The 27,023-nt window shown below is 42.9% G+C and overlaps 1 protein-coding gene across 18 annotated transcripts in view; it reads right to left on the reverse strand.

Moving 5' to 3' along the window:
• Positions 1 to 2,298: 2,298 nt before the first annotated feature.
• The window catches only part of MAP2 (microtubule associated protein 2), a 335,176-nt gene continuing 310,451 nt past the window's right edge, over positions 2,299 to 27,023 (reverse strand). For 10 of the 18 annotated variants that reach the window (XM_054044045.1, XM_054044056.1, XM_054044052.1 and 7 more), the window contains 4 exons: positions 13,373 to 13,465; positions 11,904 to 11,985; positions 8,244 to 8,356; positions 2,299 to 6,322 (listed from right to left, as the gene is read on the reverse strand). In XM_054044045.1, the coding sequence (XP_053900020.1) occupies positions 6,107 to 6,322; positions 8,244 to 8,356; positions 11,904 to 11,985; positions 13,373 to 13,465 (504 nt within the window). In that variant the 3' untranslated portion in view covers positions 2,299 to 6,106. The remainder of the gene's footprint in view (positions 6,323 to 8,243; positions 8,357 to 11,903; positions 11,986 to 13,372; positions 13,466 to 27,023) is intronic. The other 8 variants (XM_054044059.1, XM_054044054.1, XM_054044055.1 and 5 more) reach the window with 1 other exon arrangement.

Here is a 27,023-nt window from a genome sequence, read left to right on the forward strand (position 1 = left end):
GTCCCCAGGGCAAGTGCCAGCTGATGAAGCTCAGATGGGGTAATTCTGTTGGATCTGTGCTGGCAGATGAGGGGTGCGGGGGTTGGTGGCAAGCGGCAGCCAGACATGTGTTCTTTACTGGGATGGTCCTTGCTTCCCAATGTTTCCCCAAGAGTTTGAAGGTAGGACATGTGATTTATTCTGGGGAGTGCTATCCCTGCCCCTCCCCCAGTGGAGAAATCAGTACCAGTCTGAGTCAGGAGAACCTTATGGAGATTTTCATCCCTTTAGCCCTGTGCCATGTTGTTGTTTTTTTTCCTGCAGGAGGGAGCAGTTATTATCTTGGTAAGGAAATAGATTTCAGTGGTATGATTCTAAAGAGTTTTATTTCAAATAATAGTGACGGGGGAAAGGATGTTTTAAATGAGAAACACCTTGGCAAAAAATTATTGTTCATAATAAATGTCAATACTAATAATGTGTGATTGGATGGGCTATCTCAGTCTTTCTGCAATGTAAGGGCCTGACCCTACCACCCTTACTCATATAAGAAGTTCCACAGAATATAAAGCAATGATATGTGAGTCAGCATTGCAGAATCAGGCCTAAAACTTGAGTTAAGATAGGAATAATAACAGCTACAAATGTCATGTTAGGACAGTGGAGTAAAGAGACAAATCCATCTGCTGCAGGATGGACATTTTCCTTATACAAGTCAACAGCACAGGAAGGTGGATGACCTGGTTCTTAGTCCAAAGAGTATGTAATGTAGGGAAGAATACTGAAGATAGCTTCCTCCCTTCATTATGTAGAACTCCCCCTCTCCATATCTTCTTCTGCAGAACAAATTCCATTTGCAGGATTGGGTAAGTAAACCTGCAGGACTTCTTGTTGCCCAACTGGCTATGAAAATCCCGTTCATGGTGTGGAAACAAAACATATTTAAACTGTGAGGGGTTCTCTTTCTTCTTCCCTCCAATCCAAGATGTGTATTCTGTAAGCATTTGCAAAAGAAAACAAGGTGCTGATTTATGGTGGCATGTACTCAGTAGCAACTTCAGCCTTTTGATAAAGATGGGCGAGCTTTGGTGTGGAGATTGAATAAAGCTGATATCTAAATAAACAAACAACTAAGACTATATGAAGGGCTGAGGGTTCCACTAAGGGCAAATTTATTATTGGACTTTTCTTCTCAACAGACCATCTGAGGGCCCCTGTGTCATTGTTTACTTTGTAAAGAAAATTGGCTTGTAGAACATGTTGACAGTTCTCACTCCAGTTCCCAGTGGGCAAGTGTGCATAGTATAACTGGGTTCAAAAGAGAACTGGGTAAGTTAATGGAGGATAGGTCCATCAATGGCTATTAGCCAAGAAAGTCAGGGATGCAACCCCATGCTTGGGGTGATCCTAAAACTTTGACTACTAGAAGTCGGGAGCAGAAGACAGGGATGGATCACTTCATAATTGACTTGTTCTGTATAGTCTCCCTGAAGGTCTGGCATGGGCCACTGTCAAAGACAGGATACTGGGCAAAATGGACCGTGGTCTGACCCAGTATGGCAGCTCTTACGTTCTTATAGAATAAAAATACCATCATGCTTGGCACTAATATATGCCCTTGGCAGACACACCATGGATTAAGAGAGTTAGAGATGGAATCTATCCATTCTCTCCTACAGGTGTTCTTTCCAAATCAGGAGTGAGGTACACTAGAGGGGCAGTACAGAGAAATTTGTAAAGCCACTGTCTGTGCTGTACCTGTTCTGGGGTGCAACAGATGACTTAAGCCTCCAGAGACATCTTCAAAAGTACTAAAGTCAGTCTAAAATTTTTGAAGAACAGAGGAAAGTTGATTTACTCATGAGGTCAGTTATTTATCTCAGGAACCTAACTGTTCAATCCACAGTCAAGCTAACCTTCATATTTGGGCTAGAAGTCCAGGATAAACAAGAAAATAACTCATTCATATGAAGCAGAGAAATATTTCCCTAAAGGCTGATGTGCTGGTTGTAAAGCTGAGTACTTCGGCAAGAAATAATGGAGAGTAAGCGAGAGCCACTACTTCATCTGCTCTGACTCATCTTAAGCCTGACTGTATGCATTGCTAGTAGGTATATGTTATTTTATATTTTCTTAAAAGCAATACCACGATATGCAGTGAGTGGATGGGGATATAATCTGCATCACAAATAAAAGATACAAGTGGTTAGATGACAAGCAATTTTATTTTGCAAAACAATCACTATACAGCAACAAATACAATTGCAAATTGGATTGAAAAACATGAACTAACTACACCAGCCATTCAAGAAATGTCTCTTTATGGTAACAGGCTCTAGAATTATCAGAAAAAACACAGGTTTGTAACGGCAGACTGTATTCCTCCAAATCCCAGCATACAGAATATGATTTTTTTTTTTTCTTTTTTCTCTTTGCTAAAGTTGAAGTGGCTTTTTTGCCTGACCTTTAAGTCTGAAAGTAAATTATTTTCCTGCAGAGGGCATTGCTTGAGTAAGATTACTAAGAGCGAGTGAGCTCTACACACACCTAGGCTAAAATTCTATCTGCTTCATTTTATATAACAAAAGTGATCTACACTTAAAGACATCTGTCTTTGAAGAGATGTTCATACTTGATTTTCAGAAAATATTTTGGTCCAGCCCAGCAAAAACTTTTCTCATATACAGTAGTCCACATAGACCGCCTTTCAACTCCCTTTGGGTTGTGTAGATAGGCCAGTTTATATATATTTGCAAGCAGTCATAATGAGGAAAGAAATGTTGCTACTGTACATTAACATAGTGTTAGCTGGCTAATACCATTTACTGCTGTACAGTGAAAATATGTGTTGTCTAGTGGACACAGGAGTATCCTCATCATTGTTAGTTTCTCCTTCATTGTTGCTGGACCAAGTTCTGCTCAACTTTTACTGGATTTCTTCCTGCCTAGGATTACATAGAAACAGATATTTTGCAGATGTAGAGACACCCAGAGTGCCTTTTCCATTGTCCTACCACTCAACAAATATACTCAGTTTTGATTCTCCCATGACTATCCGATTTGGCTTAATTTAAATTTTCTATTTATTCACTGTTACAAATAGAGAGAAGTTGGCTCTTAGATGTCACTGACTGGCTAAACTTGCCATAGAATAGCACTGTTAAAGACGTGGGTTCCAGAAAACTGGAACATGGCCACCAAGTGCTTGCAAAGTTTTTAAACTGACACTCTTCTTGAGAAGTTAAGATTCTTATGAGCTTTTTCAGTGAATATCTAGCGTTGCGTAACGTAACTCGCATTTTATTTAACATAAACTCTTGGTTTCTTTTATCTTCATCTAGCTCCTCACAAAAGTTCTAGAACTCTTTCTATGGAAGGACAATTATTGATTACAAGGACTTTGCTTGAATTAAGACAAGAAAGCTCATTTCAAAGCATGAAGTAAATGACTTGATGTGTTACATCAGTTTGACTTTGGATGTGTATGTGCAATAACTAAACTTCACCATCTACAGAATGTGGTTTTGTTTTTTTTTAAAAGCAGGATAAAAAGTACTTGAGTCATAGTTTAAATACTGTTCTGACCAGCTGTGTTCAACTTCAGTGACGCTGAGGCTGAAGAGTACCTTAGGCTCTTCCTAACATTGGCAAAAGGCATAATAAAAACACTGCACGGCGCATCTGCATTAATTGATGGAGAGCAACATGATCAGAAATACTGTTCTTGTTCCTCTTTTTGTTTTTCTTAAACAATGGCAAGACATTTTTATGGACCACACCAAACATTATTTCCAAGTAAATTCCCATTGGTTATTCTAAGCAACAGTACAGCAATTACAAGGCAGAAATCAGAATCCTCTTGATGCACTTTAGATGGTTGCTAAACTCCATGTCTTTTGTATAAAATAACTGACTTACAAACAGCATTCCGTGCTTTAGAGTGTGAAAACGCTTTTTGCGGAGTTGATGTGTGGGGCTATTTAGGAGTTCATCTTCAGTAAGGTGCATGGAGTTTGAGCCATATAATTCATCTTAATGCCACGGGGAACAACTGCTTGGCCAAAATCTCCATTCACCACACCGAAGATTTACTCTTTAGTATTTGTGCAGATTAATACTAAATTTAATTCTGTGGAATCCTTTGCTATTAAGTATAAGAATCTTCTGCGCAGACACAAACATCATCTCTATGTTCTTTTCAGATCAATCCCCAACACACACACACACACACACACACACACACACACACAGACACACACACACACACACAAAAGAACAGAGTACTCAAAAGCTTCCAATACACAAGGTTGACTTAATACACAATTCATGTCTAGCTCAGTTGACAGTGTAAAGATTAGCTAGAGATTTCAAAAGGAAGAGAGCCAACAATCTGCAAGTGTGTAAATTGGTCATTTTATAATGTCTACCTACTGTACATAACATCAGCAGATTTGTTATCCACTGATGAGTAATACCACCATATTACCTTCAGCAGTGTTTTCTTAGTGTCCATAATGTTGTGTTGGAGTTCTCACAAGTAACTCCCTTAGATCTGATGTTTGTGTGTCTCTCTGCAAGTTTATGTACACTTTTCTTATACTTTTTATAGTCAACATACACTTGCTGCTTCTTTGTTGAGATTTAAAGATGCCCTATTTATCTATTCAGTCACCTTGGTGATCCAGGCTAGGGAGTTCATTTTATCTATCTATTTAATTTATTAATTATAATTTATTGGCATCTCTACAGTATTTACTGCTATACTACCAGAGTGCCCGAGTGTACACATAAGACACTACTGAAGGTATGGAATGACACCCAAATACTTTTTTCAACTTTAGCAAAAGAAAAAAATTCAATGAAATAAATCCAACATTCATTGTTACTACAGAAGTTTTAAAAAAAAAAAGCTAAAACCAAACTGTTTTTGATTTAAAAAAATCCAGAATCCAAACCCACCTCTTTGGAAACCCTTTTTCTAAACATCTGGAACTCACAAAATCAGTCTTGGTGAAAAAAGGAGGGTGGGGAAAAGGAATAATTTTTCTAGCATCACAGAAGAGACTTGCATCTGACACTAAAACAGGGTCACGGCTTTTAGTTGTTACAGAAAGCAATTTCATGCTAAACGTTTTTGTCTTTTTATGTATTTTTTTCTGAATAGGGAAAAAAAACCCTGCTAACATCTACTTTTACATACCTAAAATTGCAACACCAAAGGGTGCAAGAGACACAGATACTGTGAATAAAGAAGTATAATATTCAAGTATATGAGGGCGTATCACAAATGGCCACAGAGAAATATATATATCTATAATACTGTATCAAACAGATGGAAAGGATGTGAAACCGGTAGTGTGTACACAAATCTAGCCGCTTAACCGACATTCTAATCAGACACAAGCCCATTGAAATGGAAGTGCTTCCTTTCAACAGCGTTTTTGTTTTAAAAATGCCACTTCCTCAAGCACAATTCAAATGTTTTTCAACTACTATTTTTAGTTATCAGTTAAATAATTTATTGGAATCAGCTATACACTGACATAATTATCCAGGCCCCAAAACGTTAATAACTTAATCCAGTCTTTCTCCTTCTACCCATTTATACAAAATAACACTTTTTAAAATTAAACTTGATTTCCTTTATATGCCCTTCCCATCCGGTAACTAGGCTCTTCAGTTTAATTTAACCTGTAATAAGTTACAATGGGCGACTTTTTTTTCCTCCCACCCATCAACAGAACTGTGAAATGAGCAACTTGGGATAGTAGCAAGTCAGAAAGAGGTGAATGGCCCTCAGGCACATGGAAAGGTAAAAATGCATTTTATCATAGTACGGTACTCCATGCAAGACAGAGCAGAGCGACAATAATCGTCCAATGTCATACACTGCAATTGCATACCCATGTAAAGCCAGTGTCTTCCTGCTGTAAATGGAGATCAGGCCAATTTCTGCATCTATTTAATTATTTTGGGGTTTTTTTTTATTGTATGGTTGCTACAGTCTTGGGATGTGACTTAATTTTAGACATGGTAAAGAATGAATGTAACACCTGCTCTGAGCCCATTCCTGCCAAGAGCTCATGTCTAAATATTATTACTTCATACACTGCTAAATGGAGCAAATTCATAAGCCCTGCTTAGCAAGGGCGGCCGTGACATCTTCAGCGAGGGTAGCAAGCTGAGGGGATTCCAGCAGGTTGATGCTTCCAGAGGACGAGACGTTGCTGAGTCTGCGCGGTGAAGGCACGCTGGACCTGCCTGGTGACTGCGTAATGATCTCGGCCCCGTGATCTACACGGGCTTTAGCATGCTCTCTGAAGTTTAGCTTCTGGCTGTCAATCTGTTCAAGAAAGGCAAAATGCATGTAAACCTTTGCTTCTATTGCTGATTTGATTTGAAACTCCTGCCTTCTGTGGTGACACCTTTTCCTAGTCACACACCATCCCACCTTTTCAGTGTGCGGCCAACTCTCTCCTTCCCACATAGGACCTGTTGGTGCTGATCACCTTCAGTTCTTGAAGTCAGTGGGAGTTGAGAGAACTCAGCCCCTGCCAGGAGGTGATCAACAGCCTCACAGCACTGGACTCAGGAGTCACTCAGTCACCACCTTTGCTTGGGCCACCACTGCTGGAGCACGTCCTCTAGCCGACGGGCCCTGTCCTATGAGCCTGCCAATGATTCCCACCAAGGCGACAGCCGAGTGAATAATTCACAACAAAAATGTATCTAATAAATCTAGGCTGGGATTCCAAAGGTGCCTAATGGGATTAGGCACCCAAAGTCCACTGACTTTCAGTGGGATTTGGGTACCTAACTCCCTTAGGCAGGACTGAAAAAAAACCATCTTTTGCCTCTATTACTGAATATCCATGTGCATGTTATGTCTTCATTGAATTCATATATTATTCTACATTTTATTGGTCTGAAATGTCTTTTCTTTTTTGAAAAAAGCCTTGTAAAGATTGAACATGTGTGTATCTCTGTGAGTATTCAATATCTGTAATGGGTTAAATCCACCCTTGCGCAGAGCATCATCCCAAGGCTTAAAGTGGGACTTGAGTGGTGCATAGGCCTTGAGCTGGCCCTCTGCACAGGCATGAATTTCACCCTGTTTGAGTTGCATTGGTTTGCTGTGGTTGGTTACAACAGTCATGATATTGTTTCAGTTCTCTGACTGGATGATCACACAAGCAATGCCAGTGTAAGTACTTGCTGGGGTAAAGTGAATATGCACATGTGTTTATGTGATTCTGATATTCGCATTGTTTGAATGTTGCTCAAATGAAATGTTCACAGGAAGCATACACAAAAGGCCAGTGAGCATGGCTGAAAGGAATATACCTAGAGCATTTTTGTAATAGTCACCCAGTGCTATTCAATACAGAGTGGCTGAGATTTTCAAAGGTGTCTAAAGGGAATTAGCGTCCAGTTTGCATTGAAATCAATTGGAGTTGAGGTAACATTATCAAGAGCGCCTAAGCCCCATTTTCAAATGTGACTTAGGCACTTAGGAGCCTAATGTTCACTGAAAGTCCTTCTCTCTTTTTGTATGCCAATACAATGGCCCTCTGTGATTCAATGACATTAGGTGGAAGAGTAAGTTTTGCACAACTAACTGTGTTTCTTACAGGAGTGACCTTTAGAATAAAAACCCGGACTGAATTTCAGCCCAAACTTAAAACCAAACTCCAAATTTCTAAAAATTTGGTTCAGTTTTCTGGCATCTTAAAAAATACATGGGAAAATATAAACAGATCCTGCTGGTCTGCCTTCTGTTTTCAAATTTCATGCACTTTACAAATTCTCTGGGGTCAGAGGCATGTAATGTGATTCTACACTACTACTCACCCAGAGAGCCCTGGAACAAAGGAGATTTGAAGACAGCCATTGGGTCAGGATTACTAGACTGACTAAAACCCCAATGTGGATTTGGAATAGCGGCAAAGGTAGAGGTCTGGAGGCAAAACAGAAGTTCAACTGGGGAAAGGGAAAAGCATTGGGCATCAGGAGGAGCAGACTGGGAGTCACTGGCTCCAGGTTGAGAGGATCAACCATAGAAAAGTAACCTGGTTCTATCTTCTATTCTCCTGTTAGTTGCTTTTCCTGCTCTCACCTCTCTAGCCCTGTATATAAGTGACACTCATTTTTCTGACCCAGGTATACCTGCTGTGTAATTTACACCACGATTCATGTCACTGCTAACTTTGGGCTGAAGTGCATTCTCAAAGGAAGAAGCTCAGTTCATCAGGCTGATTTCTTACCTTGATATTGCCACCTCCAGGTGTGTGGTGGGCATTTTCAAGGGAACCAACTTTAGCGTGAGCTTTTTCTTTGAAATCCAGTTTCACACTCTCAATTTTCACACGTCCCCCACCTATTCAAGCAAAAGCAAATAAAAATTAAGAAAATGAAGTAGTCCTCAATTTCAAATACACTTTGTTTTGTTTCCTGAAAATGTAGCTTGAGGGCCAACCAGGCAAATCAACTGACAGAATTAGCTATTAGTGCCTTATTTTTTCTGCCCTCCCAGTTCTGTCTGGGCACAGACATTTATTACTTCTCTGTCAAATATGATCTAATAATTCAGAAAGGGCCAGATTTTGAGAGTGAAGAGCACCGTGCCCTCTATTCAGCAAAGCATTTCAATACAGTAGAACCTCAAAGATATGAACACCAGAGTTACGGACTGACCGGCCAACCGAACAGCATGTGAAGAAACCAATCATGCAGCAGCGGAGACAAAAAAAAAAAAAAAAAAAGCAAACACTGCACTGTTCCTGTACTGTATCTTGAAGGTAGGCACACCTGGGCTGCCTGTCCCCACCCCAACCCCATGCATGGGGCAGCCACTTACATCTAGTAGAGAAGACGCTAGGGCTGCCAGCCCAAGGCAGCCGGCAGAGCAGAGCAGCGCTGGGGTCTGCGCTGCTTTCACCTTCCCCCAGTTAGGGGCGGGGCGCTGTTTTCCCACACATTCCTGGCTGGGAGGGGAGGGCTCTGTTTTAAGCTCCCCTCCTCTGGCTGGGAGAGGGACAAGTTGTTTTCACCCCACCCTCCCAGCCGGAAGGGGACATGGTTGCAGTCCGATCTAGGGAAAGAAACTACCTGCAAGGAAGCTGCTGGCACTGAGGAGAGAGTTTAGCTGCTGCTGGAACTGGAGCCCAAACTGTACTTTGTTCAGAGTTACGAACATTTCAGAGTTACGGTCAACCTCCATTCCCGAGGTGTCTGTTACTCTGAGGTTCTACTATACTATACTATAATCATAACTTCAATGGGATTTAAACACTTGCTCAAGTACTTTGCTGAATAAGGATGGACTCAATATCTTCATCAACGATTTAGATAATGGCATAGAGAATACACTTATAAAGTTTGCGGATGATACCAAGTGGGAGGCATTGCAAGTGCTTTGGAGGACAGGATTAAAATTCAAAATGATCTGGACAAACTGGAGAAATTATCTGAAGTAAACAGGATGCAATTCAATAAGGACAAATGCAAAAGTACTCCACTTAGGAAGGAACAATCAGTTGCACACAAACAAAATGGGAAACAATTGCCTAGGAAGGAGTACTACAGAAAGGGATCTGGAGGTCATAGGGGATCACAAGCTAAATGTGAATCAACAGTTTAACACTGTTGCAAAAAAAGCAAACGTCATTCTCGGATGATCATTAGTAGGAGTGTTGGAAGCAAGACACAAGAAGTAATTCTTCTGCTCTATTCTGGACTGATTAGGCTTCAGCTGGAGTATTGTGTCCAGTTCTGGATGCTACATTTCAGGAAAAATGTGGACACCCTGGAGAAATTCCAGAGGAGAGCCACAAAAGTTATTAAAGGTCTAGAAAACATCACCAATGAGGGAAGATTGAAAAAAATTGGGTTTGTTTAGTCTGGAGAAGAAAAGACTGAGCGGGGACATAACAGTTTTTCAAGTAGATAAAAGGTTGTTACAAGGAGAAGGGAGAAAAATTGTTCTCTTTAACTCTGAGGATAGGACAAGAAGCAATGGGTTTAAACTAAAGTAAGGGCCGCTGAGGTTGGACATTAGGAAAAACTTCCTATCTGTCAGGGTGGTTAAGCATAGGAATAAATTGCCTACGGAGGTTGTGGAATCTCCATCATTGGAGATTTTTAAGAGCAGGTTAGACAAACACCTGTCAGGAATGGTCTAGATAATATTTAGTCCTGCCACGAGTGCAAGGGACTGGACTAGATGACCTCTCGAGGTCCCTTCCAGTCCTACGATTCTATGTGTTTTAGTAATTTGCTGAAGTGAGGCTCAGTGGAGAACCTGCAATTCCCACTTGAGTCAATGGTATCTTGTGGCCATAGGTTCCACAGATTAAATTTGAGCTGTGTACAGAGAATTGTTATCTTTCAGTTTAAATGGAGCATTCCCCTTGTACTTGTATTATGAGAACAGGTAAATAGATCCACCTGTATCATTAGTTTGTATATCTCTATCATGCCCCCTCTTATTAATCTTATCTCTAAACCAGGGATTGGCAACGTTTGGCACGCAGCCCGTCAGGGAAATTCAATGGTGAGCCAGGACGGCTTGTTTACCTGCAGCATCCGCAGGTTCGGCCGATCACAGATCCCACTGGCTGCGGTTTGCCACTCCAGGCCAATGGGGGCTGCGGGAAGCGGCAGCCAGCACATCCCTTGGCCCACACAGCTTCCAGCAGCCCCCATTGGCCTGGAACAGCAAACCATGGCCAGTGGGAGCTGCGATCGGCTGAACCTGCGGATGCTGTAGGTAAACAAACCGTCCCGGCCGGCCAGCGGATTTCTCTGATGGGCTGCGTGCCAAAGGTTGCTGATCCCTGCTCTAAACTAAGCAGTCCCAAACTTTTTCACTCTCTCTTTATATGAAAATGTCTCAATTAAATAAAATAAAGAATATTATTATTATATTATTTCCATTAGTAACTTGTGGTGATTTGTACTTGGATTATTTATTAAGTGAATATTAGTAACCATGATCTTTCTTTCGTAGATGAACAAACCCAACACGTGGAGGCCTGTAACACATTCATTGCTATATGGACTCCAAGTCCTAAGGATCACATGGGATTTGCATCTGAATACATTTGTTAGCTTATATATGTGAAATCACACACACATATATATATGATCATTTAGTTCTTTATTGATTGCATATATGAAGCTTGTGTACACTATATATTCCAGTATACTGAGCATCTGAAATACTTCATATTATGGTTTCAGACAGGAGTATGTAACTAGCCTGCTCCAAATTCAGATCTGGTGTAAGCAAGTGTAACTCCACTGACCTCAACAGAGGTCTACTTATATCCCTGAATTTAGTCCCCACTTATGTAAAGGTAAAAACTTCCCATTTGGGGGTTGAATCATGCACCATTTTCATCACCTTGAGCACAGGCATATTAGATGTGTGTTTATTAGATTTGGGTAATGCGCTTTCTAGAGGAGAAAAGTTTTGTAGGGAGGATGCTGGCTGAGGGTACTCTTTCTGAAATTATGTATATGCGAATCTGAAATTGGAATAGAGCTCTTAATGTTCCAGTATGCTGTCACTTAATAATCATCTCATGATGGACTGCAAGCAGTATCTTTATCATTACTTCAGGTATCTACCAGTAAGCATCTTGAGCTGTGGGTTTGAGCATGCATTGCTGAACATTCTAGCCTTGAACCAGCAATGCATTTAAACACATGCTGAATTTTAAGGATGTGAGGGTTTTGCTAGATTAGGCCAGAGTGCGTAGCATCCAGCCCCTAAGAAGTGGGTACATTAGAGAACCTCCACTTATCCTGTTCACATGACTTGCATGAGTAGTAAGTTGCTTCAGTGGGTCCATTCACATGAGATAAGCAAGCAGGATTTCCCCCCTAATATGCCATATCAGTTCAAATAATTCCTACGTTACCTGGTCTGTGACGGATGTTCTTCAGGGAGCCACATTTGGAAGTGACATGGCTCAGATCTATTTTCTTGGTTACAATTTGTATCTGTAGAAAGTGCACAAAACACGTTTTAGGAAGAGCAAAGGGCAAAGAGGAAGAGCGCTAGCTTCGAAAAACACTGGAAAAGAAGAAATAGTTAGCAGAGAACAGATCATGCCAGAAAGGTGAGAAACATCTGGATTAATACAGCAAGCTTCCATTCCGCCAAGGAACCTGACAGTGGCGTGTTAAGTCTTTTCATTAGTAAAACAAAGATGTGAATCAAGAAGATAAACAAGGGTTATTTTCTAAGAAGCTTCTGAGCTTTCCTCTTGTGGTGAAAGGCGGTGCCTCTAAGCGCTGTGTGTAGCATGATACATATCGTTGTTCTAGTCTGCTTTCTTTGTTCCTTTCTTGAATACTTATTTCCTGGGAATTTGGGCTTTTAATACCATCCCTTTCACATGGCTTATCCTGATTTTCAGATTAAAACCTCTTCCCATGTCCTTCTGTCCCCATAAGTACAGTGTAAACACTGAGTGTGATTCACTACTGAGTGACTCCAGTTTTACATCAGATTAAATCCATAATGGGGTTACACTGGCATAAAACGGGAGTAACACAATGGCTAATCAGACCTTCTGTCTAAACCCTGTTTATCCTGATTTTGTATTTCTTTTATCTGTCTATCTGTCATCTAAGTCTGTTAATTTTATATAGTCTTCTGAGAGAGAGAGAGAGAGAGAGAGACTCTGGGACAGAAGCGCACACCCAACCTTGAATGACAGATGGACTACGCTTTCGGTCTTTCTGTTACTTTGTCTGAGGTGACCTAAAGAAGGCAAATGTACAGATCTGCTGTAAACCCGGACTTCCCCTGGTACTTCCAGGAGCTTGAATGAATGACTGATTTCTGTGGAATTGTGAGCAAATGTGAATGAAGCCACATTGCAGCAGTGTGCATCTAGGCAGTCTGGCCTTTTCACCGGGGACAGAGGGAGATAGAACGCTGCAGTTTAAGAAAAATGTAATAAGTGAAAAGTGTGTTTGTCACTTCCTTGAAATTAGTCACCTTGGATCAGATCATGTAAGACCTGAGCAACCTCAGCTCTCATTGGGCTCCTATTTTGGGGTTCAGTGGAAGCTGTAGCTGCTTAGCGCCTCTAAGGACACTCAGCTCCTTGCAGGACTAAACCCATGGCTGTAAAGACGCACTCATCCTCTTCCTCCTAATCCGTTTCCTGGTTGAATCCTAAACATTTGCTGCGGTCTGTGGGGAAGGATCAGAAGCCCACCATGGAACACACAGGGTTGACAGACTACCAGACCAAGTTAACATGTGAAACATAAGCAAGAAGGGAAATAGTGCTTGGAAGGAGGGGAGACAGAGGGCTGGCTGTGCAAGGTGGGTCATCACAGTCAGGACGCCTTCTGAGGTAGCGTCACTACTTACATTTCCTCCCCCTGCAGAATGTTTGATGTTATCCTTGGAACCACATCTGGACTGAATATCGCTAAAATCGATCTTCTTGTTTAAAATTCTAACCTAAAAGGAATTGGAGGTAACTTACTATGCTGTACACATGTTCTTTCAGTCTGCAGGTTAGAGGACCCAAGATGGCTGTGACTGCTACTGGTGGTATGGGCACTTATGTTTAAACGTTGGCCAAATGGATACAGCCAGCTATGGAAAGCAGCCTCAATGTTAAAATTAATCTATTGCTCTTTTCACCTCCTTCCAAGCTGGTTGCTGGTCAAATGAAATATAATCGGTGATGGTTATATTCTGGGAGTTCTCCCTTTAGTCCTAAGGATCCCAGTTTGTCTCCAATTTATATAGCCATTAATCTCCTGGCCAGGAAAGACTGGACTGGATGCTCTTAGGAGGTTGCCAGCACCTCTCTTAAGTTGGCCAGGGGGGTCCATGCAGCGAGACCTGGGACAGAGGACTGTGCCTCCTGTACAACAATACCAGATCCAGCCAGCCCAGGGAGCATGGAGTCAGGAGTTGGACTCTGGTCTCCTGCTTAGCACTTACTCCTAAAGAACCCTCAGATTGCCTACAAAGGTAACCAGTGATATTTATTGCCATTTTACAGATGGGAAAACTGAGTCATGGGGAGGCTGTGGGCTTACACCTCTCATCAGATTAAGCTGTGACAGGGAAGAGGACAAGGTGCATCACCTGGTCCTGGGAGCTTTTTGTTTCTGTCACAGTTTCCTGGTCACTGGGAGAAGAATGACAGCCAGTGAGATTTGCAACACCTGTGTAAAGTGTAACCAGTGCTGCCCCGCCATATGGACAATACACCCCTCTGGGACCACCGGCACTGCTCCTCCTCTGTGCTCCCCATCATTGGCAGCCACATCCTTGGGGGAAAAGGGATCCCTGTACCTTTCCCCTCCCACACTCAAGTGGCCATCATTTGTCTCTATGTGAGCCAGCGACAGAGCCGGGACTAGAATCCAGATCTCCAAACACCCAGCGCCACACTCAGCCCACTGGACAACAGCTGCTCCATTCAGATCCCCCAACTACTGCAGCATCTCCACCTGGCAAAAGGAGGAGCTTACTGGGATACCAATCATTTTGCTTTGGTAATTGTGCTTCTGTTTTTCCAATAAACAATACACGGCAAAACTGTGGGTGCCCCCACCCGGAGGCAGAGGGGTGCAGGCTCCATCCCACCAGAGGTTCAGATCTGCACCAAGCAGCCCTGTACTCCTCTTTGTGAGCCCTGAGAACACGGGAGGGGGGACGAGTGCTGCTAGTGCTCAGCTCCCCAGAGGGGACGTGAGCCGACATTTCTGGAGCATGCCCATGGCTCCACAGGCCTCTGTCAGTGCCCGGAGCCCTCACCGCACCTTTTAAAAAATGTAGCAAATGCAACTTCTGAATATGTTTCCCGCTTGCTTCGCTGGCGGCATTATGCCTGACTGTCCTGCACAGTCATTATGCTTCCAGCCACAATCACCCAGGTACAGCACTGCAGCCTCTGCAGCCCACGTCTGATCACACAAGCCGTACGTACCCCGGTACGCCTGAAACAAAGCCCTAAGAGTAAGACAGTGACAAGCAATCTTGTCACACACAGGTCTTTGATATTATAGTGAATTACAGCCTCAAATAGAGAGACAGATTAGATAAGATAGATAGTGTCCACCACAGAAGGTCTGGCTGGTGCAGTGGATAGGAAAACCCAGAGTCTATGAAATCATGAATGAGGACAAGATGGCTGACTTCCTGCAGATAAGAGAAAGACGATGTGCTGGATGGGGGGACAGAACCACTAGAAGAACAGGCAAGAAGCACACCTGAGGCTGAGGGAGCGCATCTGCCATCTGTGACTCACATTTGCAATCAAGGAGTTTTACTACATCCAGGGCTGCTTTTGGAACATCAAATAACAGCTGTAGCCAAAGAAGGTGAGGAAGTTTCCACCTGCACCTGGGTAGGACAATGCAACCTTTCCTTCCAAATGGCCCCTGGGAGCCTCATCCACACGGTCACCTCAAGAGGTGGCGACTGCAATGGGCTCTACTTGGGGCCACACACTGGGACCAAGGCTTAGAAGCTTACGCAGAATGCAGCTGACCATAGGCTGAGCAATACACCATCATGCAGGGAGCATATTACACTAATGCTCCACAGAGCTGCACCGCATGCCGCTATCTTTCCAGCGAGAGATCAAGGCGCCGATTTAATATATAAAGCCCTACCTGATCTGGGATCTGGTTATGTGAGGAAGCGCCTTTCTACTTGGGTCAAGCTGCCACAGTGGCATAGCTTGTTGGTGTAGCACACAAAATCCTGTCCCTTTGGGGAATGGAGAGATGGGGAAAAGCATGTGTTTGACAGTGCTCCTTTCTGACTCATGCTAGATCAGACCATGAAACTGCAGGCACATAAACTAGCTCGCCCCCTGGTTCTCCCACCTGATCACCAAATGTCTGGGTTTTATCCTTGCATCCAAATGGTGGCAAGGGTCTCGGTGGTGGAGTAGTGTCATATTCTTTGTTATGTTTTTCTCTATGGGCCAGATCTTCACCTGGGATAAATTAGTGTCGCTCCATTGACTTCAATAACAATATGAACCAACTGAGCATCCCCAGTGAGGGATTTCTGCTTAAAAATTGAATGGATGGTGTGACCCAATGTAATTCCTTGGGGGCCACATCCTAAGGTCTTTACTCAAATATTGCATGATTTTTATTCAACTCTGCCTGACTAAAATAAGGACCTCAGGATTTGGTTTATAATACTAATGTACTTTGAATTTACAGCGTCTTTCCATGCAAGCTTTATATTTTTGTAAGGCTTGCTGATAGGCATTTCTAGATCATTCTTCAACACAGCATTCATCACAGTCATATCTGTAACGTAGCTGACAGGCAGAATAGGAAAAGCTAAGCTGACTGATATTTAGCTGATAGATAGATTGATTGATAGAGACAGATTCATTGGTACCCTCTAGCTGCTTACTGTCGATCTGGTAACACAAAGCAGACGCAAACCCTGCTTAACTGTCCAGTGGGAGGAAGGCAGTCTTGTGGCTAAGACACTACACTGGGACATATGTAATCTGGATTCAATTCTCAGCTCTGCCACAGCCTTCCTTTGTGACCTTGGGCAAATCACTTAATCTCCCTGTGCCTCAGTTCCCTATCAATAAACTAGGACAATAATACTTCCTTGCCTTACAGGTATGTTGCCAGGATTAATGCTTGTGAGGCTCTCGATTACTAGAATCATGGTGACCATGTCAGTACAATACCTTAGTAGATAGCTAAGCTGGAGTGCACTGTTGAATCAGGTCTTTTGTCTGTGCTCCTGTACCTGAGTACAACATTTGTGCTATTTCTTTTCCTTCCCTGGTGTGATGCTGGCAGACCAGGTACCAGCTCATGCCAAGGCAATTGGGCCTCACTAAACACTGACAAATGCGTAGTTGGAAACCAGTCTGCCTCACCTATGTGTTACTATTATTAAAATAGATATTACAGTTATAAGAATGTCTCTAGTGTTTAGACTTTATGGGATGCTTGTAGGAGGCTGCACATATTAAACCTACTTATAACATCTGTATCCCATGTTATAAGATAATGTTTAAATGCTTGCTCTGTAACTATAAAAATGTTTGCTAAGACCATGAACCCCCACCATCAGGGGAGAAACATCATCAAGTGTGAAATACTAGTTTGCCACAAGAGGTGTCATCTCCTCCTCACAAAAGAAGGTCTACAGACATCAAACAAGCCACCGTGCAACATCAGTGGACAAAACACTTTGCTGATTGTTCCCCCAACACCCATGGAAAGGAGACGTGCACCAAACGCCCATCTTATCAGTTTGATTGCTGGGGGAAATCCCTGTGTGATGCATGACCAGAAAGGATTACACATCCTGCAGGATGAATGACTCAAATTCAACCCTTAAAGACATATGGGGAGATGATGTTTGTGTTTTTGTGTATTTACATATATATTGGTAGTGGTCAACAGTGTAATCAAACTGTCTCTGTCTATGCTGTAATCTGTTAATTCAGAGATCAAAAGAACATCTTAACATTTAAATGAACTGTAAACATAGGATGTCGTTGTATTCCTCTCTCTTTGAAATGTATAGCCAATCATCTGCGAATGGTGGAAAAACAGGCAATTGCCTTATGTTAATCTGTGTGAATAATTACCGGTGATGCTTAGGAAATAGACCTACTTCAAAGTCGCCCTGATTGCCTATTGTTTACCCAGGACTGTATGGTCAAGTGGATGCTAGAACATTGTATAAAAGACCCTTGGGTCCTGATCCTGTCATCTCAGATCTGCTTAAGCTTCATCAGGGGAAGTTTGAGTCACAAGATTGAGATCCTGGGTAAACTGGAACACCCTGAATATGATATTGGACATTGGACTATAACCTATGGATTACATTCTAAAAGAATTCTTTGCAGCTACAAAGCTCACCATCTCTGTATGAATCTGAACCTCAAGAATAGAACTCATGTCTGTATATATATTGATCTCTTAACCAATGCTCACTCTCTTTTCTTTTTAAATACATTTTAGTTTAGTTAATAAGAATTGGCTGTAGCATTTATTTGGGTAAGATCTGGAATATTCATTAACCTGGGAGGTAATGTGTCCGATCCTTTGGGATTGGTAGACCTTTTTTATATGATGAATAAGATTTTCATTAATCCTCCTCATATCTGACTTGGGTGTCTAGGTAGAGGCCCGAGGCTGGGTTACTTTAAGGGAATTGTGTTGTTGACTTCTGAGTAACCAGTGAGGTAATAAAGAAGCTGTTTTGTGCTGGCGTGGTAAATTTAAGTATTGGAATATCCACCAGCTTTGGGGATTGTCTGCCCCATTCTTTTCAGTTCACCCTAATTGAGTGACCTCAGCTGGCTCCCCAAGGGACTCCTGTTAAGGAGAAATTGTATCCCTGTGTTGCTTGAACTCTGAGGGGCAAAGATTTCTAAGCGTAAGCAAGGGGTCCCCAGCTGTTTAGCTTGGGTTAGCCCTAAAGGATGTACAAAGTTTGCATATTATAGCAGTTACTATCATCTTTTGGAACCTAAGACTGTATCTCATTTGTGTGTGTATGTTTACCTGCTTTAACCTCGTAAATAACTTTCTTGTTTCTTTTTCCTAGATAATAAACCTTTAGTTAGTTTATTATAGGATTGGCTATAAGCGTTGTTTTTGGTGAGTGATCTAAGGTGCACTTGACCTGGGGTAAGTGACTGGTCCTTTGGGACTGGGAGTAACCTGAATATTGATGTGATTTTTGGTGTAAGGGACCATCTATCACAAAGGCAGGCTTGCCTGGGTGGCAAGATAGACCGGAGTACCCAAGGTCACTGTCTGTGACTCCATGTTAAGGCTGCTATAGTGCTCGAGTTCACACTTGTTACGTGGTTGATAAAATCTAAGTATAGAACTCACAACTGGTTTGGGGTTCATGCCCTGTTTGTGACAATCTGCCCTGAGGTTGGCACTCACAGTCGTGAGCCACTCTAGACAGCCTGACACCTGGCTAATGTTATTTTCCACTGGGCCATATTTTGCAGCTAAGTGGAAGCTGTTCAGCATGAAGAGCTTGTTGCATGGATTTCTTTTCCTCTATGTAGATATTATGCTAATCCAGAACATCAGGACACTGAGTGCCCACTGGACTGACTGAAAAAAGATCTGAGTCAATGGGTGCCATGGTGAGAGGACTGATACTAGTAAGCACCTCTAAAGCTTCAGAAACCCCTGCAATCATTTGTCAAGTTTAGCTTCATGAAAGTAAGTCTGTGGTTAGTGAAATGATTTCTACATTTCCCCCTCTCCTTTCTTTTCAGCAGATCAAACTAAATAGATGTTTACTGAAACATGAAAGCCAACTGTCATAGGAGTTTTATGTTTCTTTATTTTATTTCAACACACTATTTTTTTTTAAAACCCCCTCTAATATATAAGACAGATGCCACATCAGTTAGAGGAATGTGTGTCAGATGAGCAGTCTGGCTCTGGCTCCTGGAGAACTTTAAGCCAGATAGCGCTGGGAAAAACACAAAGCCCTCTTAGTATTTTCTGACCACGCACCCCCCCTCAGTAAAGAAATCAGCAGGGCCTCTTAGCAGGAAGAATTAGTTCTGGAAACGCTGATTCAGGGTGTGGACTAGGCAGTGTTGGGCGTGTGTGTTGGCAGAGGGACTTATGAAATCTAGGTTAAATAAAACCAAGCCAAGGTGATAAAGTTGAGAAGCCATCTGAAAGCAAGTGGCAAAAGCATCTCCTCTAGGCTGACACCCCCTCATAAGTTAGACTGAAACTTGGGATCCCACTGCCTGAGGCCTTGCTAGCAGAGATGTAAAGAAACAATCACTGTAATTATCTTCTCACTGGGTAAAATTCACCCTGGTGCAGAGAGATAGCATCAGGCCTATGCACCATTATGTCCTATGCTGTGGACTGAAGTGAGATTTAAGTGGTGTGCATGCCTTCTGCTGGCTCTCTGCACAAGGCTGAATTTCACTGGCTGTCTGTGAGTGTCTGTCTCTTCTAAAATAGACTGATATATTTGTCACATACTTCAATTGTTTCACACAGAAGAAGATTAAAGCTTTCATCTGCAGTGCGCTCTCTTAGCCTGCTCCTGCTCCCATTGAGGTCAATTGGCATCATGCTCTGCAATAGAAACAGGATCACACCCCACATCACCGTCATCAAAAATCCCCCAAGATTTTGTAGCATGAAAAATAGAAATGAACACAAAACAAAACACGCAATAAACACAAATATACAATATGAATATGAGGACTGGGATTGCCAGAGGAGCGTAAGGGAGTTACCATTCAGGTCAGGAGCAACAATCAAATCAAAGAGAAAATTTCCTGAGACGTAAGTACCAATAAGGCAGAAAAGAAAAAGCAGGAAGTTAAGATTCATCTACAGAAACTCCTTCTACAGCTTTTCGATTCTGCGAGAATTTAAAAGCCTCCGATATTAGCAGCCTCAACGTTGGCAGACTCCTCTCTGCTAATCTTCTCTCCATGTCTGGTTTCTCCCTGATAGCTAAAATTATGTCACAGCAATATGTGATTGGTTACCTGAGATCTGGTGCGATGCTGACATTAGCCGCTGGCCAAACTGGATAGGAACCAGAGAACGGCACCATTTGTCTCATGTGCCAGCTTCCTGCTGCACAGATTTGGCAGCATCCTTTTTCATAACCTTTACAGTACCCCCCCTGGACTGAAACTGCTGGGTTCCCTCTTGTTCTTCTGACACTAAATGACCATGGTATCTAGGAATGCAGGGAGGAGTAACTATTCCGTACAGTATGGAGGGGAGATTCCTTCAGCACTCTCCTTAATAACAACATCCAAATGAAAGGTATTGACAAAGTCAAATTTTTCTGACAATGGCCCCCTGTGTTTGTGTGGCTGGAAAGCGTTTTATTGCATTATGCTTAAGCGCCTCGCAGCCCAATGAGCTGCCATAGAATTACACTGCTCCCTGTCCCTGCTGTTGCACAAGTCTTGGCTTCATCAGAAGCAGGAATTCCGGGATAATGCACAGAGAGGGCACAGCCCGTGGCAGCACAGGTTTCTGAATGAAAACCTGGCTGATTGGATTCTCTAGGTTCTGCAATAAATATTATTCCAGAAAAGGGCATTGGGCCAAATTCTGCTCTGACTTACTCTCATGGCAACTCCACTCATGGCACCTCCCTTGACTTCTGTAGCACTGCATCCTAGGTAGATCAGGGCAGACATTTGCCAGTAAGTTCTAGCTGCTTCTGCTGAGTTTGATTTCCACTTGTCTGAACATCTGAGGATGTGGTTCATCTCTGGAAAGCTTCATGGGGGGGGGGGGAGGGGGGGGTTGCTTACAGTACTTTTACAACTGCTAGTTCTCTCAGTACATTTTGAGACCAGCACTTAAGGAGGTAAAACCTAAGCCCCCTCCATAGACATGGAGGGCCTGAATGGCAGGTGTAATAGCAAGGAGCTGGGCACTGAGGGGGCACCATCTATACTGGGGGAGAAGAGGGGTATGTGTGTGTGTTTTGAGTTTTCTTAGCAGAAGTAGGGGGAGAAGGGGAGACAGGAGAAGACCAAGAGAGAGGTAGGGAGGACCACTGGCGCTGCAGATTCCACCAGCGTAAGAGTTAGTTCTGCTCCTACACAGTGGTATGCTCATGCCACAGAATCTGAATCTGGATTTCACACATCCCAATGTGCAAGGGTGTTCAGACCTGGCATTTTCATTCATGCCCATCTCTACTAGCAAGAGAGAGTTACGTTCACAATGGGCATGTGTATGTAGAAGCACAGACAGTCTCGAGCTCAGTTTTGCTCCACAGCCAAAGGCAGTGTCCATGCCTGCATGCAGCTGGTGAAAAGAAGAACCGCATTTCATTCTCGCCAATGTTAATTCTCTTCAAATGCCATTCACAGCAAAAACAAGACTGCTGAGAACCCTTCTCCCTAACGTTCAAATTACTTTCCAACCGCTGGGCAGACTATTCATAACTGACTTCTCTGGCCTACCCTACCACCCAGATGCCCACTGAAACAAAGAAGAAAAAGTGAGATACAGAAGAAATTACAGGCTGTGAATACATTTTCCATCAAACTGATCATTTATGTTCTCCCCAAATTCCATACCTTGTAATTATGGCTGTGCATGGTCTCTCATAAGCTTCCCCACGGCACTAAAGCTAGGTCATTTAAAAATATTCCAGCTTGGCTTCATTTCATTAATGTACTCTTCAGTGAAAAGAGAAAATGTTCATGTATTTTGAGCCACTCTTCATGATTTTCTCCCTAGGATGTTTACATCCTAGTCCTACTACCTCTTAGTATGTTTTTGTGAGATTTGTTTGGGATCTATTATTCTTTGTGCCGTATTTCCTGCTCAGGTTTTTTGTACTTCAGACTTGGGCTCCTTTGAGTTCAACGAGACTTCTTACATACTTAAAACTATACCGATGTCCCTGTACCTTGCAGAATTGGGGTCTTGGAAAGTGCTCTAAGAGCAATCACACTACTTAGGCACCCCACAGAGTTCATGTGGGGTGCCTAATTCTCTCCTTACCTACATTGGTTACTCACCAGTGTAACTATTCTTACTTCGGTGGAGTGATTCCTGATGTACATTGGTGTTAAGTGAGATCAGAATCAGGCTCATTTGGGGAAAAAAGGGTGAATGAAAACCTGATCGGCACCAAGCAAGAGTCCAAACGTGTGCTGGAAATGACCATTGGTCTCATTGGGGGAGGGATAGCTCAGTGGTTTGAGCATTGACTTGCTAAACCCAAGGTTGTGAGTTCAATCCTTGAGGGGGTCACTTTGGGATCTGGGGCAAAATCAGTACTTGGTCCTGCTAGTGAAGGCACGGGGCTGGACTCAATGACCTTTCAGGGTCCCTTCCAGCTCTATGAGATAGGTATATCTCCATATATTCAATCTCATAGTTTTCAGGGCTTTTAGCAGAGGTTATGGAAAGGGGTTTGGTTCTTTTGTATGGGCAAGAACCTGAAGAGAACTACTGTAACCAGCACTTTCCAGAGAAGTACACACTGAACTTCGGGCTAGACTGTGCTCTCGCCTCACGGAGGCTAGTGGAGTGATTGGTGTAAAACCCAATGGGTGAATTCACCCTGAGTAGAGGGACAACACAAGGCTTCTGCATAAGTTAAATCCCACTATGGAGCCCCCAACAAAGGGGGGCTTAACTGGTGCATACGCCTAATGGTGGCCCTCTGCACTGGGTGAACTTCACCCACTCTGAGAAGAGAATCAGGCCTCCTGCAATGAATTTTCCATGTTAAAAAATATCTTTGCAAAGGTCAGTGGCCCAATCCTGTAGCCTTTATTCAGGCAAAACTCCCACTGACTTCATCTCAATGGGATGTGTTTTCTCCGAGTGATACTGATATCACTGGGAATAAGAATGGCAGAGCGATGCCTTACGAGGAGGGCATATAGGTTCACCAGTTCATCCAAACCCATGTTTCTTTGTCTCTTTAGCAGAAATACCCCTCTGAACAGGGATATATGGAGAGGCACCAGCTTCATAGTTGTGGGTTGTGGTATGAACATGATTTCGTGGAAGGGGAAAGAAGGCTACATGATATCCTTATACTCTGCTATGGACATCCAAAGCCTGATCCAAAGTCCACTCAAGGCGATGGAAGTGTTTCCATTGATTCCAATGGGCTTTGGATCAACCCTGAGGTAGCAGCTGTGGTTAAGGATCCATTCTTCATCTTCAGCTGCCTAAGAGATTGTGTCCAACCAAGTCAGACAGGGACGTAGCCACAGTGATCGCCATGTCTGTCACCTCTAGTGATGATCATGTTGATGCCTTGATAATACGTTCATCTTCATTGTAGCAACCAGGGCCACTTGGGAGACTTCAGCTGGTGCAGAATGGGGCTGCCTATTTTCCAAGCGGGTCAGACCCTTTAAAACATGGAAAACCTGTACTCTGCACAGCGGGCCCAATCATGCTGCCATTCAGATAAATGGCAAAACTCTTCACAGCTTCAGTGGCAGCAGTATTGGGCCTGTCCCAGGAGAAATTCAAGGTGCTGGCTACTATCTACAAAATCAAAAATGTTCTGGGATCCAGTGTGAAACTGGCACCCTTCTCAGGATACTCAAAACACATCACTTCGTTCGGGGTAGCTAAATAAAAAGACTGGAATGTCTCAGGGCACACCAACTCTTGAAGAATGAGCATCATCTATCTGCCTTTTGCTCAACAAGAAAGTCCCCTGTTCTTTGTCGAATAAGAAGGTCTAATACTATGGTATGCTAAAGTACGTGCTCAGCACTTTCTGCAAATCAGGACTTTAAGGTGACTCAGATGAGGTGCCTAAAAATGGAGGCACCCAAAATCTTTAGTCACTTTGGAAAAGGCCCTAAATTTGGGCATTTTCGCCATAATGTTGTAAAGGACTCCCAGAAACAATGGTGATAGACATCATATAAAGGCATGTAATAAATACAGTAGTAATTAAAAGAATATTTAATTTAAATTAATATGTCCCTTTAAAAAGATTATATTTGTCGTGAACATATAATTATATTACTTACACACACACACACACACACACACACACACACACACACACACACTAAAAGAACATTATTCAGGTTGCAAAGTCAAGCACTCAAAAGTTAGGAAATGGCAGAATTATCTCTGTGCAACCTTTATTCCATCTCCTTGTGTGTGTCCATTAGGATACAATCTTTAATTACATGGTCACATACTATTTTTTCCACAGGGCCCCTGATTCAGTCTGTGCACAGGAAGGATCTACTCTGGGGATGACATCAGGAATCATAACATTCAAAAACCAGTAGGAGAACACTTCAATCTCTCTGGTCACTCAATAATAGACCTAAAAGTGGCAATTCTTCAACAAAAAAACTTCAAAAACAGACTCCAACATGAAACTGCAGAACTGGAATTAATTTGCAAACTGGACACCATCAGATTAGGCCTGAATAAAGACTGGGAGTGGTTGGGTCATTAAAAAAACCTAAACCTAATTTCCCCAATACTAATTTCCCCGTATGGTTACTCACACCTTCTTGTCAACTGTCTGTAATGGGCCACTCTCTTACCACTTCAAAAGTAATTTTTCCTCCCTTGGTATCCTGCTGTTAATTGATTTATCTTGTTAGACTGACCTCACACTTGGTAAAGCAACCCCCATCCTTTCATGTTTTTATACCTGCTCCTTTATTTTTCACTTCATGCATCTGATGAAGTGGGTTTTAGCCCATGAAAGCTTATGCCCAAATACATTTGCTAGTCTCTAAGGTGCCACAAGGAATCATCATTGTTTTTGCTGATACAGACTAACATGGCTACCACTCTGAAACCTATCACCATACTAGACAGGTTATTGTGTTTGCAACTTCCTAGGTTTTAAAAAAAGCAAACTGACCCCCCCCCCCGAAATTCCATTATGTGGCACTATCTTGACACCCACATGGGCCATCAGAAGGGCTGGAACCTTTAGATCCACTACACAAATCTGTCCACTTGAGTTAACAGAGTAACTGATAGCAGTAATGGACGTTCGCAGACAGCAGAGGAATGGTGAGATTCAGGAATCTAGGCTCTGGAGGGGAGTGTTCTCTAGTCGACACAGACTCCTCTGTCCATTCTCCCAAAATTTGACCCCTTCTGCCCTGTCCCCTCCAAATTTCCCCCGTCCCAGTCTTGTCTCTTCCCCACTCCCGGCTGCTTGTCCCAGTCCCATTCTCCTGGCCTATGCAATCCCAGTCTCAACTTCTAATCACAGTCCCAGTGTCGTTGCCCATGAAGAGCTAGTGTTCCCCTGCCAATTCCCTTTCCAGTTTCAGTCTCCCACCCCACTCCCAGTCTTATTGCCCAGCCACCCCCCCAACTTCCCCCACCTCCTGGCTCCTCATCCAATCTGTCTCTCTCCTCCACTGACCTTCACATTCTCTGCCCACTCTGGCTCCTAGTCACAAGATCCTCATCCAATCTTAGTGTGTCGCTGCCTCATGGGCTTCTTTTCTCCATCTCTTTGCCCAGCCTGCCCCAGTTCTCCCCACGCTACTCATCTCATCTGTCTCCCTTCCCCCTTTACCTCTTCCTTCTGTCCCACTGGTTCTAAGTCCGAGTCTCTTTGCCTTGCCAATTGACATCCCCCTCCCAGCTCCCTGTCTGAGTCTCTTTGCTTACTAGTCCCAGTCCCCCGGCTCCCTGCTCAGCTAGTCCCAATATCCCCCCACCTCATTCTCAGTCCAAGTTTCTCTCTTCCCCACCACCAGCCTTCAGTCTTCCCTAGCCCAGTGGATCAGGTACCCATTTGCATCTGGGTGGACTGGAGGCAGCCTTTCTATGTGAGATCAAGCAAGACTCTGACCCCTCACTTTGGGGATTGTAGCCGAGCACTCAGCCACTATGCCTCATAGTAGGGTGACCAGATGTCCTGCTTTTATAGGGACAGTCCCGGTTTTTGGGTCTTTTTATTATATAGGCTCCTATTACTCCTCCCCCCGTCCCGATTTTTCACACTTGCTGCCTGGTCACCCTATCTCATAGAGGCTTATACTTAGGCCAAATTTGAGCAGACACATCCCTGATACGAGGTCAGAATCTCCCAAATTTCAAGTCCCTCCTCCAAAGCATGGGGGTGCGAGAGCTGTTAAAAAAAAGAATTTTTTACTATGGGAAAACCGATGTGTTATTCTCCTAGTCTCATTCTTGGAAACAGCTGAACTGTTTTGGCTGAAATTAAAAGAAAGAAAGAAAGAAAGAAAGAAAGAAAGAAAGAAAGAAAGATCAGCTTGAGATAGACACTTGGCATGGAAAATTTCAGCCCCAGCAATTAAAGTTTGGCAAAGTTATGAGCAATGGAAAGGAGTCTTATAATGGGATGTGCCAGGCAACCTTAATAACAGGCAGTACTACCAGCCCAGCCTATGATCAATTTTTAAGCATAATGATCACTGATTTGCATCTTTGAAGGATTCCATTTATTGCTTCTTGCAAAGCTTCATTATAACTAAAACCAAATCATGGCATTTATCTAGTTAATCATATGGTCACATCACTGA

The sequence above is a fragment of the Malaclemys terrapin genome, chromosome 11 (assembly GCF_027887155.1).
Source record: "Malaclemys terrapin pileata isolate rMalTer1 chromosome 11, rMalTer1.hap1, whole genome shotgun sequence".
NCBI classification, from domain to species: domain Eukaryota; kingdom Metazoa; phylum Chordata; order Testudines; family Emydidae; genus Malaclemys; species Malaclemys terrapin.